This window comes from Empidonax traillii, unplaced genomic scaffold (genome assembly GCF_003031625.1).
Source record: "Empidonax traillii isolate 1590-97213 ecotype Southwest subspecies unplaced genomic scaffold, ASM303162v1 scaffold881:size300156, whole genome shotgun sequence".
Lineage (NCBI taxonomy): Eukaryota > Metazoa > Chordata > Aves > Passeriformes > Tyrannidae > Empidonax > Empidonax traillii.
This window is the reverse complement of record NW_020956074.1, coordinates 120,254-144,336: the sequence shown is the minus strand read 5'-3', so window position 1 is coordinate 144,336 and position 24,083 is coordinate 120,254. Positions and strand designations below refer to the sequence as shown.

The 24,083-nt window shown below is 46.5% G+C and overlaps 1 protein-coding gene across 1 annotated transcript in view; it reads right to left on the bottom strand.

Annotated features, from left to right (window-relative positions):
• The window catches only part of CUNH16orf71 (chromosome unknown C16orf71 homolog), an 89,906-nt gene that overhangs the window by 32,290 nt on the left and 33,533 nt on the right, over window positions 1–24,083 (bottom strand). The window contains exons 13-19 of the mRNA XM_027902478.1: window positions 21,068–21,259; window positions 13,067–13,183; window positions 10,539–10,683; window positions 8,165–8,444; window positions 5,602–5,708; window positions 2,461–2,615; window positions 1,021–1,165 (exon numbers count right to left, since the gene is read on the bottom strand). Of these exons, the coding sequence (XP_027758279.1) occupies window positions 1,021–1,165; window positions 2,461–2,615; window positions 5,602–5,708; window positions 8,165–8,444; window positions 10,539–10,683; window positions 13,067–13,183; window positions 21,068–21,259 (1,141 nt within the window). The remainder of the gene's footprint in view (window positions 1–1,020; window positions 1,166–2,460; window positions 2,616–5,601; window positions 5,709–8,164; window positions 8,445–10,538; window positions 10,684–13,066; window positions 13,184–21,067; window positions 21,260–24,083) is intronic.

Below are 24,083 nucleotides of genomic sequence, written 5' to 3'. Positions count from 1 at the left end.
TCAATCACAGGGACCCCCTTTTGGGAAGAGCCGGGCAGGGCAGGATTTTTGTTCCCTCCTGATCACTCTGATCTTCCCCACTTGACACCAATGTCAACTCATCCTTAAGAAAACCAAATCATGTTTTTCCTGAACCAGAGCCTCAGCACAGTTTCATTCAAGTAAGAAGATTTGGGGCAGCAAAACTTGCCTGTTTTTGGCAGTCCCTAAATACAAAGTGAGTAACTTTCCAGGTCCTTGGAAGTCACAAGTACACAGGACTTGGAGCTGGTGTTGGTGGGATCAGATGATGCCCTCAGGCTCAGTGGCACATCTGCATTTTGGCTATCCTATCTTCAACCAGCAAGAATATCTGAGAGGAGGTTATTGAGGTCATATAATCATAGAAAGTCCTGAGCTGGAAGGGGCCCACAAGAATCATCAAAGTCCAACTCCTGGAAGTCCAACTCCTGGCACTGCACATCCAGAATCCCACACCACGTGCTGTGTGTGTGAGATGACGAAGTCAGCCCAGTACGGAGCTGTGCAGAGACAAGGCTCACAAATTCAAGTAGGGGAGGCTCCAACTTGACACAAAGTAAAAAACAGTTCCCATAAGGATGGTCCAGCATTGGAAAAAAGTCCCAGAGAGGTAGAGGAGCCTTTCAGATTTTCAAGACCTGACTGGAAAACCCCCCGAGCATCCTGATTGGAATTCACTGCTGATGCTGTACTGAGCAGGAAGTTGGAAGAGACCTTCTGAGGTCCTTTCCAAAAGGAACTACTCAGTGATTCCAAATTCAAAAGGAACTCCAGTGCTAAAGATCAAACCCCTGGCAAAGATCAGCCTGCTCTGCTGAATGTGTAGTAGTGACTGATTCACACCTTGGGCTGGGGGAGCGTACAGAAAACCAGCAGGCCCTGATATTCTCCATAACTATTCCCTGCCCTGTAACAGCTGTGGTCAGACTGCTGATGTTTAGCTCCCACACAGAAGTGCAAACCTCCTTCCCTCAGGTTGCTGAGCAGGGAAGGCATTACCTTTCACCAGGGCAGGAATGTGATGACTTGCATTCTCCTTCCTCAGCAGCAGAACGAGGCAGTGCCTCCGTGGTCCAGCTGGGAGTTCTCCCCTCGCAGGACTATCAGGGGAGCTTGAACTCTTTCCAGGGCAAAAGACAGCAATCTGAAATAATGAGGGCAAGTTAGACTGCTAAATCCAGGTGTAATTACTGTGGTGCTTGAGCCAATAGATAAATTGTGATGGCATAACAAGATACAGCTCAACACTGAGGAGTAGGAATTTTCAGTATCTAAGTGTTCATGCATTACCTCTCCCTGAGACAGAGAAACTTCATTTAAACCTCGGGGAAGAGGCTTTACATAAAAAACATTCTGCCCTGCAACTGGGCTGGGCCAAAGCCACAACAGTGGCAATGGAGCTGAAATGTGGAACCACTTCAAGTCACTCGTACAAAAATGATCTTGGGTCCCAAAAGAAGGGATGATTTTCAGAAATTTTAGCTCCAAACAGCACATTGGAGCAACAGGTGCTGCTGTTTACTTCTTAATGGCCATTCAGGATCATTGCTGCAAACATCTGGTTATTTGGTCTGTAGTATTCCATAAATAGGTTATATTCATTCTAAAAAATATCATGGCCAGGGACATTACTATTCCTTAGGCTTAAGCAGAAAAGAGGGGATTTGTACAGTTTAATTTGCAAAATGATGTGTTTCCTGACTGACACAGCAAGCAACACTCAGCATGATAATTTGAAGTCAGGGATCTGCTCCTTTGTGAGAGAAGCTGCCACAAGATTCCTGTGTGATTTATAATGTACAAAGTGCAGCACTGGACTACTTGCATATGTTAAGTTTGACTGCAATCTTGCATTTATGATTACTGCTGTTTCCTTAGGCTGACTTGTCAAAATGCCAACTGCATTTTAAGTCAAATCTATCACCACGTTAGAAAGAGGTTCAAAGAAAAAAAAAAAAGTTAGTTTTGCTAACAGGAAAGCTCCTTTTGCAACCCATTTGGAGTGCATTGAACTAGGGGACTTCCTGCTGAAAGGCCCAGATGGACTGTGAAGTACAGCACCAAACATCAGTCTGTTAGTGAAGACTGTTCTCCTGAACACACCTTTGCAGATCAGAGAGTGTTATTTTGGTTCATGGGGCTACTTGCTTTTCTGAGATCAGTGGTAAAATTCATATTTATTTTAGTAGGAGGAGGCCCAATGATGAATTTACACTCCTGTTCCTAGTGAGAGGCCAATGGTGGGATTTTCCTACTAGACAAAAGCCAGCACAGAAAGCAACCCAAGTGCCACTGCCAGGAACGGGGAGGACACGAGTGCTGGCTGGCTGGAAAAGAGGGAATGAGTGTCCTCAGAGCACTTACTAGAGGAGTGTTGGCATGATCAGTAGCAGACCAAGGGGTAAGAGGGTATACAACTGGCTGTGCTTTGTCCAGTACCTGCCTTGTTGTCATGCTCAGCACGAGGCCGTGCTCGGGTGGGAGCTGCAGCTGTTTGAGCCCCTGCAGAACAAACCCCCGGCGAGCGCAGACAGAAATCACATTTCCATAGGCACAAGGAGGTATCACAGGCGACACCATCAAAATGACATCCCCTAGATCAAAAAGAGGGTAAGGAAAGCAGCGTGTTATCGTCACAGAAGCTGTGGTGCCAATAATGCAAGGCAGCTCTCACAGTGGGTGCTTCCAGCTTGAAGCACATCCCAAATGGTGACATCGTGTTTTACAGTTTATTTGCTGTATCCAGCTCAGAATGACTGCAATCCAGGGCCACCCTAGGATGGAAAAGTTTCTGGCATCATCAGTAATTTCTTTATGAATCATACACTGCAGACAGCCTGTCTCCTCAGGTCTGGGAGGTTCGTGGCTCAGCTCACGTGCAGGCAGTGTGTCAGCCCTGTGACAGGGAGCTGTCACTCTACAGCTTCCCAACAGCACCAGGGCTCCTCAAGGACTGGGGGCTTGATAAGCCTGGTCACATGAGGAGTAACCAAAGTCAACAAGAACAGCTTGTTCTTGAACAATTTCTCCAGTACAAAGTGCACTGAGCAGCCCCAGCCATTCCTCTCTGCTGTTACTGGTGGTCCCAGCCTGTAGCTGCTTCTGCAATCCCGCTCAGCACCACCTTCTGCTTCCTCTTGTTCCTCCTTTATTCCTGTCTCTAACCTCCATCCCAGAACCTGCCTTGTGATACAGTGTCCTGAAGCTCTGGACCAGCCTGTGATCATGATTTCACCTCACTCTTTGGTTGGAACCATCTGGGGCCTCAGAGGTTCCTTGGTCATCGTGATGGTGGTACCAGCCTGCTCTGCCCTACCTGATCCTCATCCACTGGGTCTGGCTGCTTGAGCTCTCCTTGTACCCCTCACCCCAGTAGATAAGGTTACATTGGTTAGGACCTTGGGTTTTAGACTCCTGTTTTGTGAATTAAATCCACATGCTATGAGCAAGACCAGGAAAAAGAGACTACAAGACCTCCCAAGCACTCTAAGCCCCATCTTAGGCACTACAAGACAAAAGACTTTTCCCTGAAGTTTCTGATCTACCTGAGGTCTTTGCTTTGTTCTAATCTTATTTTGGCTGTTTTTCCCATCACCTTCATCATCACACCTTCCTAGTTCTAACACAGCTTTTTATCCCTCACAGTGTACACTCAAGATCTCCATAACCTGCCAAGAGTGACCTCTGAGGACAAAGCCTCAGTGCCACCTCTACATGGGTTTCCTCTACACTGCCCCATTAATTTCTCTTAACTCTAATTAAGTGATATGAGATTGGAAGATTTCAGTCTCTGTGTCCTAATTACTCTTGGTTTGGGGGATAGGACAGTGACTATTTCTTTTTATTCTAGACTTTGTGGTATGAATAATCATCCTCCCAAGAATCTGACCAAGGCTCAGCCTGGTAGTTCAAAGCAACAGCACCAAAACAAGAGAAACCTTGTGTTTGGCACTAAGGACAGGACAGGCAGGGTGTTTCTTTGCCTAAAATTTCTACTTGGCTTTAACACTGACTTTAAGCAAGACATTCATTATATGGGAACTGTCAAAATACAGGGTTGTGGGTGGTAAAATTTTGGGTTTTTTCTAGTTGACAATACTTCTAAAAAATCATTTCTTGCATATAAAAACCTCAAATCAACCAAAATACCAGCTAGGGTGACTAAAACTTGGGATTATTGAGAAGGGGCAGATCTACCTGGTGGGAGATGCGGTACATCCGCTCTGCATGGGTAAATATTCCTGTCTGCAAGAGAAGCTGCTGGAACCCTGAGGGAAGGAGTTAGTGAATGTTTCCTTTCCTTTAAGCCCCACGGAGTGTCTGCTCCCAGGCCAGATTTTCAGCTTCCCTTCCGAGAGCCATGATCCAGCTATCTTAGGAATGAAGCTCCACAGTGACTTCCTGAGCCCAAATATACATGGAACGTGGCGTGGTATAACTCAGCAGCCCACAGCAACTGTGAATCATTAATGGCCATAAAAGGAAGGGGAGGCAGAAAATGTGACTCATTCCATCAGTAGCCACCAGCTGCCATCAATCCCAATCCCAAATAACAGAGCCAATGGCTGGCTGCCAAGCTACCTGCATTAACATGCGCCGTTGTACCAAAGAGTATTTCAAAACTGAGACTTGTTTTTTTGCTTTCTCCCTTCTCAGTTTTCCTCCTGTCACCCTCTGCCACTTTCTGTTCCTTTCATCTTTGTTGCCTTATGCTCTCCTCCTTTTCTCCTGGAGTTTTTAACTTGGGCAGTGTAATTTCCCATGCTTTCTTCCTACGTCATTTCAATCCTTCTTCCCTTCTGCCACTTTCTCCCTGACAGCTGCTGACCTTCTGCCCCCCTCAGGTTCCATTCCTGTGAAACTATCAGCTGTGGGAGCAGAAAGCAGCCACCAGTGCTCTAAACATTGCCCAAAAAGCCCTTGCACCCCAGATCTGCTGTGCCAGGCCCCACTGCAGAGATGTGTCAGCACACTGGCCTTTACAGCAGGTGCCCCAACACCAAAGGGATCCTCCTTAGCCAGGTGAGGCCTTGACAGGTGTCCCTTGCACACAGCCTGCTGCTAGTTAGGGACCATTTCAGCAGCCAAAGGAAACTCCTGCAAAGGGAACAGGGGTATTTGAGTGGAACCAGCTTCATGCAGTGCTCCCCTTTCTGACTGTGTGGTCAATCCTGCCCTGGACGAAGCCTCCACCATTGAATTACCCTGATGATTATATTCAGCTCTTCACCAGAAGAGGCAGATGATCTCTGATCAGATAAACAAGCAATTAAAGGATTCTGTTAGGCCTTCACTATATTTCTCTGATGAACAAGCCCCTCTGTGCAGAGATTTCCTGTGTATGGTTTTTTTTGTTTCTTTTTTCCTCCCCCTTCAGTGACATCTGATGTGCAACAATTCTCTGCCATTTCATCACAGGAAAAATGTTCCACTAGAAATTCATTCCTGGCTCTAGAACTGGCCAGGTCACAGCCCTGAGCAATCCAGGGAAGCAGAATTTCCTGAGACAGGTGGGTTGGAGTAAAATGATATTATCAGTGAAGAAGAACCATAAAACCTCCAGATGAATCTAACACTGACCTTTGGTAGTTGAGACAAGCATGGCTGGATGTTGAGGCAGCATCGTGCTCTGGAGATCAATCTTTTCTTCATCTGCTTCTGTCCCAGTTGACGAAAGACCCTGACAGCTACAGAAAAATGATAAATATTAAAAGCTGTTACACCAGATTCTGACTAAAATCTACTTTCTGCAGCAAATCCAGGGCCACAGAAGCTTCTCTGGTAAAACTGTTTTACTGAAAAAGCCATTTCAATCCCTTGTCCCTGACACGAGCTGCACTGAGGTCCCTCTGGCTGAACATCTTTTGATATTACTCCCCCTGAGCTTCTCTGTGTTCAATTAAAAGCAGCTAATGCAAAGTAGCCAGCTTGGCAAAGAAATCTGGGAATCAAGAAACATGTCAGGCTGCACTAGCAGAGCTATTCCCTCCCACAGACACATCAGAGTTGCTATTCACGCTGGGTTCTTTAGCCTGAGTTTAAGCAGTTGGGAAGGTTCATGTTAGGCAACAAGCACGATGGAGCCTGGCAGAGATGTGCCAGTGGAACCTCTGCAACTTTCCTGCATAACCCACAAGGCCCAGATCGGGGCAGGGCGAACAGAAGGTGTGGTTTGGAAGGCAGGGACTGTCTGGGAACTGTTTGGTTGGGACTGTGAGCACAGGCTGCTCAGGCAAAGCTGCCTCAGCCCTTCCGAGCTGGCTGGAATTGTCTCCGGCTCACTGGAACACCTCCTGCTCGCTCACTGCCAGGAGCCCACGGCATCTGCAAGAATAATCTGCAAAGGGCCATCTGAGCTGCAGTTTGTGTTCCTGTCTCCCAGTGGGCCAAATTACCAGTGTTAGGAGAAAGACAAGTGTATTATTTAGGATGTAGTGCTGCTCCAGACGAAGTTCTACCACAGGAGCAGAACTCATCATCTTTGTGAGAGGAAAAATAAACAAACAAACCAAATAAAATAATAAATAAACTAAATAATAATATATACTAAATAAGTGATATAATAATAATGTATATTTATATATTTCTAGTAAATGTATAAGGTACAATCTTTAATTGTAAATTATAAATTTATAAAGAGAAATTACATATTTATGTTTACACATAAATGCATATACTATGCTCTAATATGAATTATGATTAATAAATTTATATAATAGTATAGAATAATAATAAATAAATACGTACATATATAAAATAATAAATAGAATTAAATTTTAAAGTTTTGCCACATTGGTTTTTTTTTCCTCCATCTTAAAAATAAAAATTCTGAGAGTGGCTGTTGATGGCCAAGCAGGCCATCAACTCTGACACACAATCCCTCCCTGGCATCAAGTTAGTTCCACATAGCTGAGCTTTGCCACTCTGCAGAAAGCACTGCCAGCACTGCAGCTGATCTCCCCCTCAGCCTGCTACCACAGCCACTGTGTCACACTGCCCCCAGGAGCAGCCAGGATCCCAAAAACCTGTCCAGAACCTGCAGGTACAGGGCCTTGTCTGAACTTTCTGCAGCAGTTTCACCACAGCATCATTTTTTCAGCAATGCTAAAAGGAGATGCTCACGAGCCCCAAATTCCAGTGCAGGGGCTGCATCCCATGTGCTTACACAGGCCTGGGACACACAGAGGTGACACCAGGGAGAGGAGAGCTGCAGCTTGATATTATGGAATCATAGAATCATTAAGGTTGCAAAAGATCTCCAAGATCACCAAGTCCAAACTTTGATTGAACCCCACCATGCCCACTGATCTGTATTATGAAATGCCACATCTACTCTCTTTCTGAACACTTCTGGGGCAGTGACTCCACCACTGCCCTGGGCAGCTGTGCCAGGGTTCCACCATCCTTTCAGTGAAGAAATTTTCCCCAATATTCAACCTGAACCTCCCCTGGCACAATTTGAGGCCGTTTCCTCTTGTCCTGTCCCTTGATCCTGGGGAGCAGAGCCCGACCCACTCCCAGCTCCCCCCTCCTGTCGGGGAGTTGCAGAGCCAGAAGGTCACAGGGCAAAGCTGGAGCAGGTTTCCTGGGAAAGGGTCACTCCTCCTTCAGCACCAGGTCTCCAAATCTTGCTGCAAGTGCCTGAATTACCAGCCTCGCTACCAGGGAACAGGGGATGGAAAGCAATCACAAGTGTCCCACACCTGACACATGTAGGACCTGTGGGAACAGCCTGAAGTTGTGTCAGGTGAGGTTTAGGATGGATCTCAGGAAAAGGTCTGAGAAAAGGGTGGTTGGCACTGAACAGGCTCCCCAGGGCAGTGGGCACAGCCCCAAGGCTGCCAGAGCTCCAGGAGGGTTTGGACAACCCCTCAGGGACAGGGTGGGATTGTTGGGGTGTCCTGGGCTGGGCCAGGAGTTGGACTCAGTGATCCTGATAGGTCCCTCCCAACTCAGGATATTCTTTGACTCTATGATCTGGTGCAGAAAAGAGGAGGACTTTTGCAGATAGGTTTGGAAACGCAAAAGTAGATGGATTCCTCCCACCTCGCACTCCTGTTCCCCAGACCTTTAGCAGAAGGTTGACACGTAAAGAACACACTGCCTGTGGGAACAAACACTTCCAAACCATCCAGCCCATCACCTGGAAGGCAGGTGCAGGATCCCAGCAGCCCTCCCTCCAAACCAGAGGCACAGCTCCCTGTGCACACAGCTGTCCAGGCAGGGCAAGTACAGGAGAGGCTCCTCTTGGCTCTCGCCGTAGATGGCGTTGATGGAACCGCAGTCTGTCGCTCTGGCCAGCCGCGGGTCAGATGGCCCCACGATGTCCTGCAAGGTGCCACGTGCTTTAGGCCCTCTCACACACAGTGCCAGCACTGGGGGTACCTTGCCAGGCTCTGAAGTATAGGAAGAAGGCGGCTTTTCTGTGGAGACAAACAGAAGTGTGAGTAAAACATGGAACAACCAACCAGCCCCAAGGTTGTTCATCCCATCCAAGTGCCCCATCACAGCCAGACCTCAAAAGAGGAACCCCCTGGCAAGCTGCCCTGTGGGTCATATGCTGGCAGCACCTGCATGTTTTTACCTCATCCTAAATCTGAGATTACTCAAGGTGCTCTGGTAAAGGCAGAGCAGTTGGTTGCCTCATATTTGCTGTGCAAAGGTGTGAGCACAGGGTCAGTGATTACAGAGCAGGTGACACACTGCAAGTGTCCCTGTGCATGGCAGGGGGTTGGAACTAGACAGGCTTTAAGGTCTTTTCCAACCCAAATTCAGTGCTTTAGGTTCCTGTGCAGTTTGTTGTTCACAGCCACAAGCAAGGCTGGGGATTCAAGCAGAGACAGGACAAGAAGAAGGGCCTCTGGAAAGGGATGGTTTTGAAGGGGATCACAAACTAGAAATTTGAAGACTTCTTTTCTACATTATTTCCTTCTGCTTCAAACACAGATTTTGTTCAATGCTGTAAGATCAGCTGCATCAACTCTTCCCCATGTCTCTGGCAAACCTTTTCCCATGTCTCCCAGTATAGCTGGGGTCCAGGAGGTAACCCCAGAAAAACCACATTTGGCTGCTCTGCAGTTCTTACTGCAGCTGTTGGAAAAAGCAGCAAGGCTTCCCTTAGGTTTAAAAGCACATTCCAAGACGTCATTTCTTGCACAAGAATCAGAAGCCAGAACATCATCTACCTCCGGAGCAGGTAGATAATGAAGCACCTGGCTGTAAATATTTAAAATAATAATTTTCATGTTTTCAAATGCGTAAAAATCTAATTTACAAACTCGCTCAGCAGTTCTCAGCTCAAATGAATTGTCTCTTCATACAAAATGTTCTTAAATAATAGTGCCTGGTACAGAGCATTGAAGCAGATCTGCTGCCTGTCAGCTCCTAATGACTGGTGATTTTATGGTTTCCTTATTCATTGCTGGAGTCCTTCTTCATTTCTCCAGCTATCACCAGGAATGTGTTACTTACCCAGCCCTGAGACAACTGCAATCCCATTCCTAAGGCAGTCTGCTCCTCCTGCTTCCAAATGCAAAAAAGGAGCAGGGAGACTGGAGGATTTTCTCTGCTGAAGGTGCTCTTCACTCACCTTCTGCCAGAGGAAAAGGAAACCCATTTCCCCCCCTCTCAGCCTGCCTTTATCTTTCCCATGGGAAATGAATTGTCTGTTTGAGATGGTGTCACCCACAACCCTTCCAGGAGAACTGCCTGGTTTAAAATAAAGCACAAGCCAGGCTATACTACAGAGGCAATCTCTAAACTCTGCAGCTAATGCAACACCTGTTGCTCTGGAATTACGTTGCATTAGCAACTAATAACATCCCATAATGCTTTAAGACAGGTTTCACCATCTCTGTTTCTCAAATGGGAAAAAATAAAGACTTGAGCAGTACCTGCCAATATCTGACACACTGGTGTCTAATGTTAAGAACTTTGTGATTTGAGTTCAGAGACACAGAACATTTTTATCCACCTTATCTTGTTGGTCTCCCATCTCAGATGGGATTCTATTGTGGGATTCTATTAAACGATATGACATTTTGTTGATGTTTTATCAGCCAATGCAATTACAGGACAGCTTGATCAGTATTTTGCCCATGCTTGTGAAGTCCCACCGGCAACGAGATGGAGGAATTGTGGAAGAGGAAGGCTGGATTTTCTGCAGCTAAAACCTTCAGCAACATAGTGGGGAACTAAATTATTATATTTAACTGACATGAGTCTAACCCTGGAGCTCAGAGCAGTGCAGTTTGAGAGAGCTTGCTGCAAAGGAACAACTAAATTCTGAGAAACAAAAAAGTCTCAAGGGTTAAAAATTCAACTCGTGGATATTCAACACTGGGAACAGAAGGAAAGAAACAGCCCACATTTCTTTGGGAAAGATATAGGGACTGATAAAGCAAACCTGACCCCCTCTGTCCACGCCCACAGCACCACATCACCCTTCACGCTGGATTTCCAGATCTTTGTCACCCCTTCAGCACCATCCCAGGATCTGGAGGAGAAGCAGAGTTCACCTGAGCTCGAGAGCAGCAGGTGCTGCGGGGGGTAGAGCAGGCGGAGGCCACAGACATCCAGGCAGGAGCTGAGCACCATCTGCAGCAGGTGATGGGCTGCCAGGGGGTGTCGGAGGAGCCTCTCGAACAGCAACACCACGGCAACCTGAGCAGAAGGAGCACGGTGGGAAAAATGGGGCAAATGCTTAAAAGCCTTCAGCAACCTCCCAGCTGCATCCCTTCAGCTCACTTTTGGTTCCCAGGAGGGACCTACACTGCAGGAGCTACAGAGAGGCTTGGTTTTGGGTTATGTTTGTGTGCAGGTCACAGGAAGGCTCTGAGCTTTGGGCTGAATCACAACTATCACTGACAATTATAATTTAATCTATTTCTGTTGATAGAATTGTGCCTTTTGTCATGTAAACCTGCAAGGTGTCTGGGGCAGAGACCAAAGCACATCATCTCTGCTGTTTAACTCTGTGCACTACCACGTGCCCATCTTTCTAGAGGATTAAATGATAACAGACTAACTGGTTGTTTCTTTATACTTATAAAAGTGATGTCATCAACATCAAAAAAGAAAAAAAAAAAAGGATCAAACGGCAAACACATGACTGGTACTCTCCCAAATTTACATTTTGAATTCTCCTCTACCAGACTAATCCAATTCAGCCCATTCTGGCACGTAGGAAGACACACACCAACACATTCTGAATGTCTATACCCCAAAGGGAAGCAAATTATTATTACTATCCCACCAGAGAAACAAACTGTTTTAGAAAGCGAGTGCTTAAAAACAGGGAGTTGTGTGGTGCTGTGGATAACAAACAGCCTAGCTGTAGATCAGACAAGCTGATTGTGCTGGCCCCAAGTTTGGGCACAGTTTTCCTGGATGCAGCACAAGGATTTCCCCAGATCAAGGTTTTACGGCTGCAGCAAATGCCAAATGAATTCATCACTACTGGACACTGGAAATGAAATGCTGCTCCCCCATAAAGACATTGTGAGGCTTATACCAGCCTGCTAAATGAAGATATAAATTTACTCAAATCATATTAAAGTGAGCTAATTAGGAATAAAAGCTCTATTTTTTTATGTTTGTTTAGCTCAAGCTTTCCAGATATTAACCCAGTGCTCAGAGCAGCCAGTAAAGGAGTGTTTTCTGTATCTGCTCACAGTCCCTGGAGCTTGGCTGCCTGGGCTTGGGGCCAGCTGTGATAACACAGCCATCCAGCACCAGGAAACCTCGGGAAGTGCCCATCTCCCCTCTTTTCAGGAGCCTGGCACTTGGCTTTTCTCTCTGTCAGAGTTTTGTTGAGGTGGACCTGGCCCAGTCTTGGACGTCACCAATTTTGGCCACTGTCCAAACTCATGGATTTCCTGGCTTGACCTTGTCACTGTGGCTTTCCACCTGGACACTGTGTCCAGCTCTGGGACCACCAACACAAGAAAGGTTCTGAGCTGCTGGAACAGGTCCAGAGGAAGCCAGAGAGTTGTTCCAAGGGCTGGAGCCCCTCTGCTCTGGAGCCAGGCTGGGAGAGCTGGGGGGGTTCACCTGGAGAAGAGAAGGCTCCAGGGAGACCTGAGAGCCCCTTGCAGGGCCTAAAGGGGCTCCAGGAGAGCTGGAGAGGGACTGGGGACAAGGGATGGAGGGACAGGACACAGGGAATGGCTTCCCACTGCCAGAGGGCAGGGTTAGATGGGATGCTGGGAAGAGTTGCTGGCTGTGAGGGTGGTCAGGCCCTGGCACAGGTTGGCCAGAGAAGCTGTGGCTGCCCCTGGATCCCTGGAAGTGTCCAAGGCCAGGTTGGATGGGGCTTGGAGCAACCTGGGCTGGTGGAAGGTGTCCCTGTCCATGGCAGGGGGTAGAACAGGATGAACTTGTGACATCCCACCCTTAACAGGAAGGAGGCACCTCTAAGGTGCCTTCCAACCCAAACCATTCTGTGGTTCTATGACTCTTGGCTGGCTCTGGTTATTGCTGCTGGATCTTGCTCTGCTCTTCTCATTACAAATTATTTTACACAGGATTAGGTCCCATACATTTTGATGTGCACTCCTAAACAGACAGAAACATGAGCTAATTTAAGTCACCTTAACTTTCCCTTCTCCTGGAGTAAAATAAGTAGAATTACTTCCTACTTGTTCATACAACATACAGAGTTACTGTAAGTCAGGTAGTACCAGAACCTGAAAATTTCCTTGAATTTTTCGAAGCCCAAGTTTAATCAAAGCTGTGCTGTATCCTGGCTTACAGTCAAGTGGTTTCAGGTTATCAAAATTTCGTCTACTGTTACTGATATGCATCCTGTTGGCAGCAATTTCTTCAACCCAGAGATTTCAAGGTTTAATCTTCTGTGGCTCAGAGCAATCAGCACATCAATACTGATGACATGAAACACTCAGCTGATACATTTAGGTCTGAGGGACAAATACTTCAAGATCCAGCGTTTATACCCAACCTCAAGACTGAAACATTCCAGGTCACCTCATTGTCTCTCAGTGTCTCCCACGAGTCAGGAAGGAGTGGTGTGCTTGCTGTTCTTTACCTCAGTGTCTGCATCTCTGCAGGCCTCCATGGCACTGCTGGCAGGGAAGTATTCGTCACCACTTTCCACTGTCTGCCAGTAAAATCCATTTGGCACCGCAAACACCTTCTCCACTGCCTGAAACACACAAAGGACATCTCTCACTTGGGCATTACCTTGGTCTTTCAAAGTGAAGGGCTTGGAAAAACAGAGTATTTTATGGCTAGAGAGCACCTAAGGAGGCAGGTTGGTGGGTTAAACTCATTAATGTTGTTAATGTATCATTTGCTTTCTTACAATTGTTCCACTTGCATCAGTTAAGTGACATCCCAAGAATATCGATCTGCAACCAGTTCCCCAGAGCCTGAGCATTCCCAGTGCCCAACCCTGAGACTCTCCAGCACACAGAACACCCACAGGCATCACCAGGAGCTGCATCCGTTGCAGATGGATCCGAGCAGAGCCCTCCATTCTCCACGACTGTGCTGAGCACTCAGCACAAAAGGGCTCTGTGAAAGCAATGCTCTAATTAACTAATCAGATGGAAGGCTAGGGAAGAGATTTCATGAACTTTTACATGCGCTCATGTCACCACAAGTGACACATATCTGCAAGTCTTACTGTGTCACATACTCAGGGATAGGCAAAAAGCTGCCATTTTAGGTCACAAGTGCAGCATTTCCCAGGCTCAGCACCTTCTTTTGTTTCTCATACATTTTCTGGGCAGCCAAGCAAGCAACTTGTAGAAGTGCAAGTGTAAGGATGTGTCACTCATGAGAATGTGCTGTGACTGGATGCTCAGTAAGCAAGGCCACAGTCCAGGGACAAAGAACTTTTGAAAGTCATCTTTGTCAAAGTTCTGGCTTGGTAAGAATTGATATTGAACATTCCAGAAACATAAATGCATTTAGGCAGAGTTCACAGTGGGCAGGATTCATTGCGAGGATTAAAAAAAATTGTCACTTCTGAGACGCAGGCTCAGGTGTGGCTTCACTTTTAAAGGCTCTACTCTGATTTACAGCAGTCGGTAATTTGTCCTCATCTCACGTGGACTGACCTTTTCAAAAAGCAGAAAAAGAAATTAGTTTTCAAGGTGGTCTCATCAGGACTTTTATTATGGAGAAGCATTCATTGTGCATTCTGAGGTACAAATAATGCTGATTAATTGTGTAATCACCTGTGAGATTCTGGGTGTGCTGCTTGGCCAACGACAGGCACTTCACGGCATTCTACAGATGTTATTAAAATAACCAGAAAATCAAATTAATTTGAATATTAAACCCCCTCTGACAACTGCCTTTCCACTCCAGTAGCCTTTTGCGTTGTCTCTTTCCTCTATTTCCTGCACTTCATGAGGTATTTGCCTAAAAGCAGAACAGGGGATTTCACTTTTCATGCTGTTTCAATCAAATCAACTACACCAAACCCAGAGCTTTGGCATCTCTCAGTGGATTTGTCCATTCTGTCCTGCCATTCATCGCTCTGCTGCTTCCACTGATAATATTACACTTGGTTGCTGTGGAAAACATCATCAGAGGAGAAGGGGATTCAAGGAGACAGAAGACCACCTCTGTTTTTAATGTGTCAGCTCCCACGTGCAACATTGGTCCAGTATTCCCAGTGCACAGACGGGGAGTGCAGCAAGACCCCAGTCTTCTATTTATTCAAGTTATTCCTTGAACAAACCTCACATCTCTGAACTTTCAAGAAGAAGGAAGAGAAGAGACAAATGTGGTCAAACCAACACCAGCCTCTATTTCCATAGAAACCTGCAGGGTAATCATCCAGCCCCAGCTGGGACACACTGGGAAATCCAAGGTAAAATCTGCCCCTCAGGAAGGACCATGTGTAAGTTGGGGATGAGGGTGATCCCAGGCCAGCCTCCTTCCCTGCCAGAGCAGGGATCTGGGAATTCACACCTGTGGGAAAGAGTTCCTGAGATCAGTCAGATTCTGTTTTCTACCAACCAGCCTGAGTGGGAGTTCCCAAAGAAGCAGAAAATGAAGTTTGAAAAGTCTCAGTTCTCCTGAAAAGTCCTTCTCCTCACGAGTTAGGGACAGACAGATGGCCGTGCTACGAGAGCCCTGCTTTGTCCAGTCTGGCTAAGATGAACTCCTGGCATAACCTTCCTATCCATGAGCAGGAAAACCAGGGAGAAAGTCACTTTCCCTGTGTATGTAGGAGAGAATTGCATCAACTCAGTCATCATATTACTGAGATGAGCCCTATTTAACACATAACACAGAGCAACCCTCCCCAGGCAGTTCAGGACCTTACAATCACTGAAAGAACTGGCAAGGTCGACACTATTTATGATACTTTAGTGCTACTTTTAATGTTCCACGAGAGTGTAGGTGTGAGAATTGTATTGGTTTCACCTTAGGGCCCATTCCTCTCACACCCCCAACATCATCAGAGCAGCTGTAAAACTTCTGTGCCAACACAGCATTTGAGGAAGCCTCTCCCAGGCCAGCGGATCCATCAGCTCTGAGGGCTGACCTGTCTCCTGGTGGATGGAGAGGAGATTTCCCCACAAGAAAAGAGGAGGATAACTACCTGAAAATCTCTCTCCTGTGAGGCTCAGCACTGTAACAACTTCACATCTCATGGGAAAGGCACTACCCCAGGGAGGAAGGTTCCCTTCATCAGCCAGTGGCAGCTGCACAGCCCCAGGGATGCTCTGACTTATGCTATGACAGCTTTCAAACCACAGACTCACACAACCATGACCACTGCCATGCTGTGCCTGCAGGGCTTCTTCCAGCACTGAAATCCTCTCCATCCAAACTGCCACAACCAGGAAGAGCAGGAAGGGAAGGCACATCCATAACAGCCCATCTGTATTATTCCTTTTTGCCAATTATCTTTGTTCTTTTTTGAGTAGCACATTCCAATATCTGCTACAACACTGAAAAAGACCACTTTGTACCATAACTAAACTAAACATTCACTAGTTTTTCAAAAAGCATTTAGAAGAAACCCTGAGCTACTGCTTTGTTTCAGACAGTGTCACCCAGATGAAGCCAGACAGTTATGGGAAGGGAATTCACAGCAGAACAAAAATGGGGTGTAAAATCTCGAGCAGAAACAAGAAAAAGCACATTTCAGAGAAGGCTGGAACTGCGTGCAGCAAAGCCATGAATATTTAACTCATCCAGAAATACAACCAAACCCATGATCTCTTCTTTGTGCTTCCAGTGTACTCTGCTCCCATCTCTGACAACAAAGAGATAGCTCTGGCTGTCAGATGATCTAAGAGAGTCTTTAAAGTTGCAGTGAGTCTTCCAGGCTGCTTCCCAGCCCCAGCAGGAAAACAGAAACTGCAGGAAGAATCCCCAGGTACTGCACAGTCTCATCTCCTCACACACAAGGTCCTTTCCAAGGCAGGGCTGTGCTCAGCTGTTATCACTGTGAGGAAACCCCAGACCCCTCTGAGGAAGATGCTGCATCTCCCAGCACCTCCAGAGCCACTGTCAGTGCTGGAACTTCTCCCTTCCAGCCCCCACTGAGCATACCAGGGCAACAAAGGAAGCTTCTCTCTCTCCAGCCCAGCTCATGTGTGATGTGATTCACCAAATCGTGCCCCTGATTTAGGCAGCATCGCTCTCAAACTCTCTCCTCTCCCCACTGCCCTGAATCCCAGTAAATTAACATAAAATTCCTTGTGGAATCCAGATTAACACAAGGTCCCCTGCACATCTTCCCTCCCCGCTGCGCACTCTCTCTTCAGATGGCTAAGGAATTTAGTATTTACAGAATTTAGCACAGGATCTCCTTGACATAATTCTCCTCCATATTCTGAACCAATCATTCATCTGAATAATGTATGGGAAATCTCCATGTTTTTTCCTCTTTCTGGAAGCTTTCTTCAGCTTGCAACTTGCAGGAGACACTTCTTGCCTTGTAGGTTCTCATTTAAATGAACTCACAAAAGAGGATATATTTAATTAATATTAATACATTTTAATTTTTTAAAATTTGACTAATAAGTGAAAGGATGCTATAGGAAAGAAAAGATCCTACAGGAAATGTGGAGGCACCATAGGAAGATCCCAGTCAGCAAAAAGGCTGGGATAAAGGCAGCTAATCAAGGAAGACAACTGTTATTTCAGGCAGTTTGAAATGGATCTCACTTCCCATTGTTCCCCTTCTGGACAGGGAAAGGGATATCTTTAAACACAGAAGAGAGAGCGAGACAGTAACTCCCAGCCTTTGTGCCCATCATGCACAGCACTAATGGCAAAGAACATGAGCTCAAGAGCTCTTTCAAGCTGCTCTTTTCTGCAGTAATGAGCACTGGGCACAATTTAAATGCGAGCTATCAAATTTTAGGAAGAATGAAAAACTCTAATGGTTTCGTCCTCCCCAAGCTATGCCTTCATCTTTGTGCCAGCTCTGGTAGACATCACTGTAGTCCTTCCTGCTTCTAAAGGTTAGGGGGTTTTTAACTTACAAATACCAGTGACTGCCTGAACTCCTGGCTCCAGGAAAATCAATGACAGACTCCAGCAGGACTCAGCTGAGGCCAGGATGTCACCTTCTCCCTTCTGCCTCCTGAAGACACAGCCATGCAGCTGTTCTGTGCTGCAGATATAGATGATCTCCTAAAAATGCACAGGGGTGAGGGCCCAGCACAAATGTTTCACCCACAGACAATTCATATCCACGTGGAATCATCAATCAGGTGATGTGCTCCCACCAAAGCTGTTGATACAACGTTCTCAGGCTGCACAGCAAACTCAGGGTGCCAGACATGCAAGATCAGACCCTTTGCACCAACTCAGACAAAGTCAAGACAGGAGCAAGATCTGGAAAGTGAAGGGCAGGATAAACCTGTCCTTTTGAAACTCATGCTTTCCACCTTCAGCCTGGATTTCAGCCAGCCAAGCTGCTGGACTCCTGTCATGCTGCAGGCCTCATCCTGCTGCTCTGGGTTGGGAAGCAGATGTGGAAGAGCTGTTGTGGATGTTTTATCCCTCCCTAATGCCCAGTTCAGCTGCACAGCAATCAACTCTTTCAAGCTTTGGAGGAGGAGAGCACAGCCCTGATCCATGCAGTAAAACAGAGCTCACAGCAATCTGTGGATCAGAGCTAGGCAGATTGTGCTGCACTCCAGGCAGCTCAGGCTGGAAAACAAAACGTGGCTTGGCCCAGCTTAGGTCATATAATGTCACAGCATTCAAACTCTAAAGCTCAGAGCGTTCTCACTGAGCTCATGCTGAAACACAGACTCACAGACCTGAAAGATCTTCTGCAATTGCCTCCCACTCCCTCTTCAGAGGCTGCACACAGAGCTCAGGCAACCGCATCTTTAAATCAGGTCCTTTAAGTGCTACAAGTGTTGCATCCAGGCTCCACTTTTCCAAGGCATCCACAGGGATTTTGATTTGATCAGCGATGTAGGGCTCTTCTTGACTACACAGTTATTTCTGTATTTGAAGTAAAATTTGCAACTTTCGAAGCTTGTGTTTGGGAGGCTCCTCTGGTAACACAGTTAACATCAACTCTAGCAGGGGAAACCCAAAAGTCTGGAATCCCACATGAAAGAACTGCTCCACTTTCTGCCAGCCTTCTCCCGTCCATCAACCTTCCTGTTGGGTCAGTCTGTGCTGGCTGCTGGTTTTGGCAGCACTGAGGGGCAGTATCAGCTCCCTGGACCCTGGTCTGGAATTCTTAGATATGCTTAGCCAGGAAAACAAAACAAAACAGAAAAAAAAAACTAATTAAAAAAAAAGGGAGATTTGCTTAAGTGAAAAGCAGAGAGGGAACTTTGTGTACACCTGCCCTTAATCATTACTATTGTCTTAAAAGAGAACACACAACCCTCATGTCAGAGCAGGGAATCTACTAAAGGAGCAGCATGCAGGGAACTGAACACCTGGAAGAGCAACAAAATGGATTTTCTGGAAATAAAATTAAAAAATCTCATCACTTGAGGAAGAAGGGGAACCTCCATCCCTGAAAACCTCCCTGACCCCATCAGCACTGCCATGCCCTGACTGCTCTGGCCTGGCAGGCACCTGCACAGGTGGGGAGTTCAAGGTCACAGGTGGGAGATGCTCTGGAAGGAGACCAAAAGATGGTGAGCAAACATCCCAGTGTCTGGAACAGCTGAGGGAGAGGAAGAGAATTTCAGTATGGAACAAACAGGCAGAGGAAAAGCAGCATCAACACTACATCTACTGCCTGTATCCCTAAGGTTAATGCATCTTAAGGCTTAACAGCAGAGAGTACTTTTATTTTATGCTAATATGAAGAAATCCTCTTTTTGCTGACAAGGGACCTTGCATTAAGAACTTTCACAGAGGTGTTGTCACTCCTAACCTAACCTGGGGTTTAATTGTTCCATCAGCCTGTCAGGATTTCTGTCTTTAATCTACCTGGAGCAAAAGCATGACTGAATGCTTCTCCACATGGGAGCAGGTTCTTTGGTCTGCTTATTTTGTATACAGCACCTCAAAACAAATATAAATATAGAAAAAGCAAAGCATGGATCACTGGCTTTGCACCAAACCTTCAAGCCACTGAAGTTAAAAGAATATGATATTGAATTTTCTATGCAGCACTTTTTGGTTGTATTTTAATGACACTCGGGAACATTCTCAGTTGGTACCACTTTGTAAAGCTTCAGGGCACACATCAGTGTTAGCTGCTGCCTGCTGTGAGTGTGGCTCATTGAGCCCTGCTTTGAAAATCAACTTTTCTGCTTAAACAGCTATAAAAAATGTGGCTGCCCCTGGAAGTGTGCAAGGCCAGGCTGGATGGGGCTTGGAGCAACCTGGGCTGGTGGAAGGTGTCCCTGCCCATGGCAGGGGGTAGAAGGAGATGGTCTTTAAGGTTCCTTCCAACCCAGCCCATCCTGTGATTCCGTGATTCCATGGAAAAGCCCAAACACACAGCCTAACTCAGCCCCAGGGGCCTGGGTGGCACAGAGGACTTGAACTTGAGAAGTGAACGTGGTTTTTTGAATTGACTTCAGGTTTTCTACGGCATCAAGGCGAAGATCCACCCCCAGAAAGTGTCTGCTATCTTGCTGTTCAACTCCTAATGATTTATAATTCCCCTAATAAGGGATTTGCATAAAAGCCCTGACTGTTTTAAACCATTCCCTGGGTTTATGCCTTAAAACCCCCGGCAGATTTATCTATTACGAGTGTGTCAGGCTGCTTTATGGCACTTGCTTCTGCTTGAAAGCCACGGTGACTGCAAATCAACAACACTAAGCCTCCTTTTTCCTCCACAGAAAGTGGGATAAACCTTTAGGCAAATTGCTAAGTGCACTGCTAAGCCCCTAAGCTTTCATGGCACTGATTGTCGCAGAGTCACAGTAATCCTCAAGCCTGGCTGAAATTGCAGACATTATTTCCAAAATAACCTTTCCTGCTACGTTATTTTCAGAACTAAAAACTTCCCCGTGAAGCAGAACTGCAGGGTTTGCCATTCCCTGGAATTGTGTCTCAAGAGTTTTGTCGATTTTAGAAATACTGGGAAAAGACCACGGTTGAGGTGAAGTCATGGGAAAGAAACAAGGAGAACATTCCCTCAAAAGGTACAGAAATCAGGCCATATTAAACTTGCTTTGAAAACCCACTCTAAATATTTACACTAAGGTAGGAAAGTTTGTAAAGGCCTAAAAGCAAGCCTGGATGCCCTCAAGGAATACCCCCCCCCTTCAGTATAATGAGTTCTTGTAACGTTTCATACACTTGAATATTTGTTATGGAGCTCTTGCTAAGCTGAAAGAGGTGAAAAGTTAATTATTATTCTACTTAAATACAGCAGAAAGTATTCTTGCAGACATCTCCAGGCAGGCAAGAGATTGGAAATTCTTGATTTTGAGATGTGCTCCATCCCTGTAACTCCCACACAGAACCAGAGAATATTCTGATATTAGAAGCATTTGTTTAAGCCTGCTTAAATACTTTGCTAAAGTAAACAAGAATATCTGTTAACACTAAAAGAACAAGTTTTACTGGACCTGAGAAAACAATTACCAGAACTCCAAGCTTTTCTGTTCAGTACCTGAGGGTCAGGATTAACAGCAGCAACGTTACTGAGCAAGACAGAGGGAATTTCAAGAAGTGGACACAGCTGGTTTTGGAAGCAACTGGCCAATTCTGCCCTCCACCAAATAACATCTGGAAGCCACGTAGAGGCAAGAAATGCAGAAATCTTCTGGTAAAACACAGATGGTCCTCGTAGATCTTCTGTGTTCTGCAAAGAGTCAATGGTTAAAAATCAATTTGTGGTTGTCTTAGGAGCTTTCTGTCTGTACCTTGCACCTGGAACAGCTCCTTCTTTGTCTGCAGCCATCCCAGATTCCAGTCCCACACAGCTGCACTTCAGATTCACCAAACCAAACCCCTAATGTGACACCCCACAGCCTCCCAAACCATCACACCCTGCTCATGGCATCCATCAGCTCACAAATAGTCCTCCAAGGCAGATTACACCACACTCAGAGAGGGAGGAAATGCCATAAACAGGACCATAAAACAGCCCAGTCCAATGAAACACTTGTTTTCAAAGGGTTTCATAGAGACATGAATGAATATATTAACATCCCACCCCTGGAAGTGTCCAAGGCCTGGTTGCTTGGAGCAACCTGGTCAAGTGAAAGGTGCCCCTGCCCATGGCAGGGGGTGGAACAAGATGAGCTTTAAGGTCTCTTCCAATCCAAACCATTCTATGATGCTTTTTAAGACTGAGACTAATATTAATACACTGACATCAAATACTGCACTGCTAAATTACAGTTTTCCATCATTTAACCTCCCCTCTAAGCCTCATTGTTCTTCAGGTTGGTTCTTAATTAGCAGAACTTTCAGAGAGCAAAACTGATGACCCCAATGAGACCTAATTAGAAATTAACAGACAACAATTACGCAAAGCATCTTCTTTCCACCTGCTCTTCAAAGGAAGGGATGGCCCCATCCTTCCCTGCACTGGGGCAACCTCACCTCGAGTTCTGGGGGCCACAATATCTGAAGGATCTGAAGCTATGGGGGAGTGTCCAAAGGAGGGACACAAGGACAGGGAAGGGGCTGAGAGCATTTGGCTGCTCAGCTGGAGGAGACTGAGGGGAGACCCCATCAGGGTCTGCAGCTTCCTCACGAGGGGCAGTGGAGGGCCAGCTCCAATCTCTGCTCCCTGTGAGCAGGGACAGCCCCCAGGGAATGGCTGGAGCTGTGTCAGGGCAGGCTCAGGTTGGATTTTAGGGAAAGGTTCTTCCCCCAGAGGGTGGTTGGCACTGAACAGGCTCCCCAGGGCAGTGGGCACAGCCCCAAGGCTGCCAGAGCTGCAGGAGGGTTTGGACAACTATCTCAGGCACATGGTGTGACTCTTGGGGCTGCTCCTGTGCAGGGCCAGGAGTTGGACTCATGGTCCTGGTGGGTCCCTTCCAGCTCAGAATATTTTATGGCTCTATGATTACTGCACACAGAAAGTGGAGCTCAAGGAAGAAAGGTCTGCAGAAAAGCCCCAAAATTAATGACTGTGAGCTGTTCTGAGCCACCAGAGAGTAAAGTGAGGAAGTGCACAGGCAGGAGCCACAGAGCCCTGCACAGGGCCAGTGTGCCTAATTGGGAATGCCTGGAAGATTCTTAGAAAGCAAAGGCTTTACAAACCTTAATTCCCATCAGACATGCTTGGAACTGCAGCCTGTCTATCAGCGAGCAGGGATTACAAGAGATCTGTGTTTATGCATTTGTCCTGACAACAAGAAACCAAACCATGCAAGGATGTTCAAACCTGCCCCATTTTTATTAGCTGTTTGGGGAAGGGCAGAATAAAAATATCCCAAACTAAAACCCAAAAAAAATGGGAGGAAACAGAACTACTGGATATAGGAATAGATGCCACCCTAGTTGAATAAGCCAAAAGGCTTTTTGATTTGCTGAGAACAGGAGCTTTTTGCCTGGAGAGACCACTATTATACTTCCTTTTATAATTATGGATGGCAAAATAAAATGAGATAAATAACAGAAGACATACAGATGACAGTAAATACGAAGTTGATGTCTCAGAGCTCCCTTTTAGGGTTGAAAATGGACTCCGGCCTCTCCACATTAAGAACATTAAAATATCAATTTGTCATAATATTAAACATTTACACATGTCCCTTTTGCATGCATTCTAATAATAAACAGGTGCAATAAAAGCACCTGGAAAGCCAGCCAGAGTTTGAAGGGAAGCCCTCATAAGTGGTTCTCTTTGTGCCCGTAGGAGACAACTGGAACAAGAGCCAATAAGTGCCCCAACAGAATCTTGTTATTCAACCATTAAAATCCTCTACACTAACAGTACAGCGAGGGACTGAGGATTTAAGTGTGAGGAATTAAATCCACCCCATTTCTCTCCAACTGTAGCTGAAGCTGCCCAGGGGGAGGAACAGCAAGACCAGTTGCTGTTATTTTTCTTGTCTCTGCTGACATTTGGACTTGTGTTGTTCCTACCAGCTTAGATCTCTGCTGGGGAAAGCAGCAGCTTTACAGATGCCTCAGGAAAGCAAAAGTAACAAAAGTCAGTGGAACCACAAAGGCAGAACCTCTACCAAGAGGAAACTGAGTTCCACACACAGTCCTGCTTGGAGGAACTGTCCCAATACCTGCAGGTCACAGCTGAGGTGACCACTGACGGGACCCAAGGGAATGGCCTGGGCTTGTGCCAGGGGAGGTGTGGGCTGGATATTGGAAAGAGGTTCTTTCCCCAAAGGGAGGGTGGGTTGGTAGTTAACCAGGGCTGACAGAGCTCAAGGAACATTTGGATGATACTCTCAGGCACGTGGGTGACTCTTGGGGATGATCCTGTGCAGGGCCAAGGGTTGGACTCGATGATCCTTGTGGGTCCCTTCCAGCTCAGCACATTCTGTGATTCTGTGAGGTTTTTATGATGAGGGTGGTAAAGCCCTGGCACAGGTTGCCCAGAGAAGCTGTGGCTGCCCCTGGATCCCTGGAAGTGTCCAAGGCCAGGTTGGACAGGGTTTGGAGCAACCTGGGCTGGTGGAAGGTGTCCCTGCCCATGGCAGGGGGTGGGACTC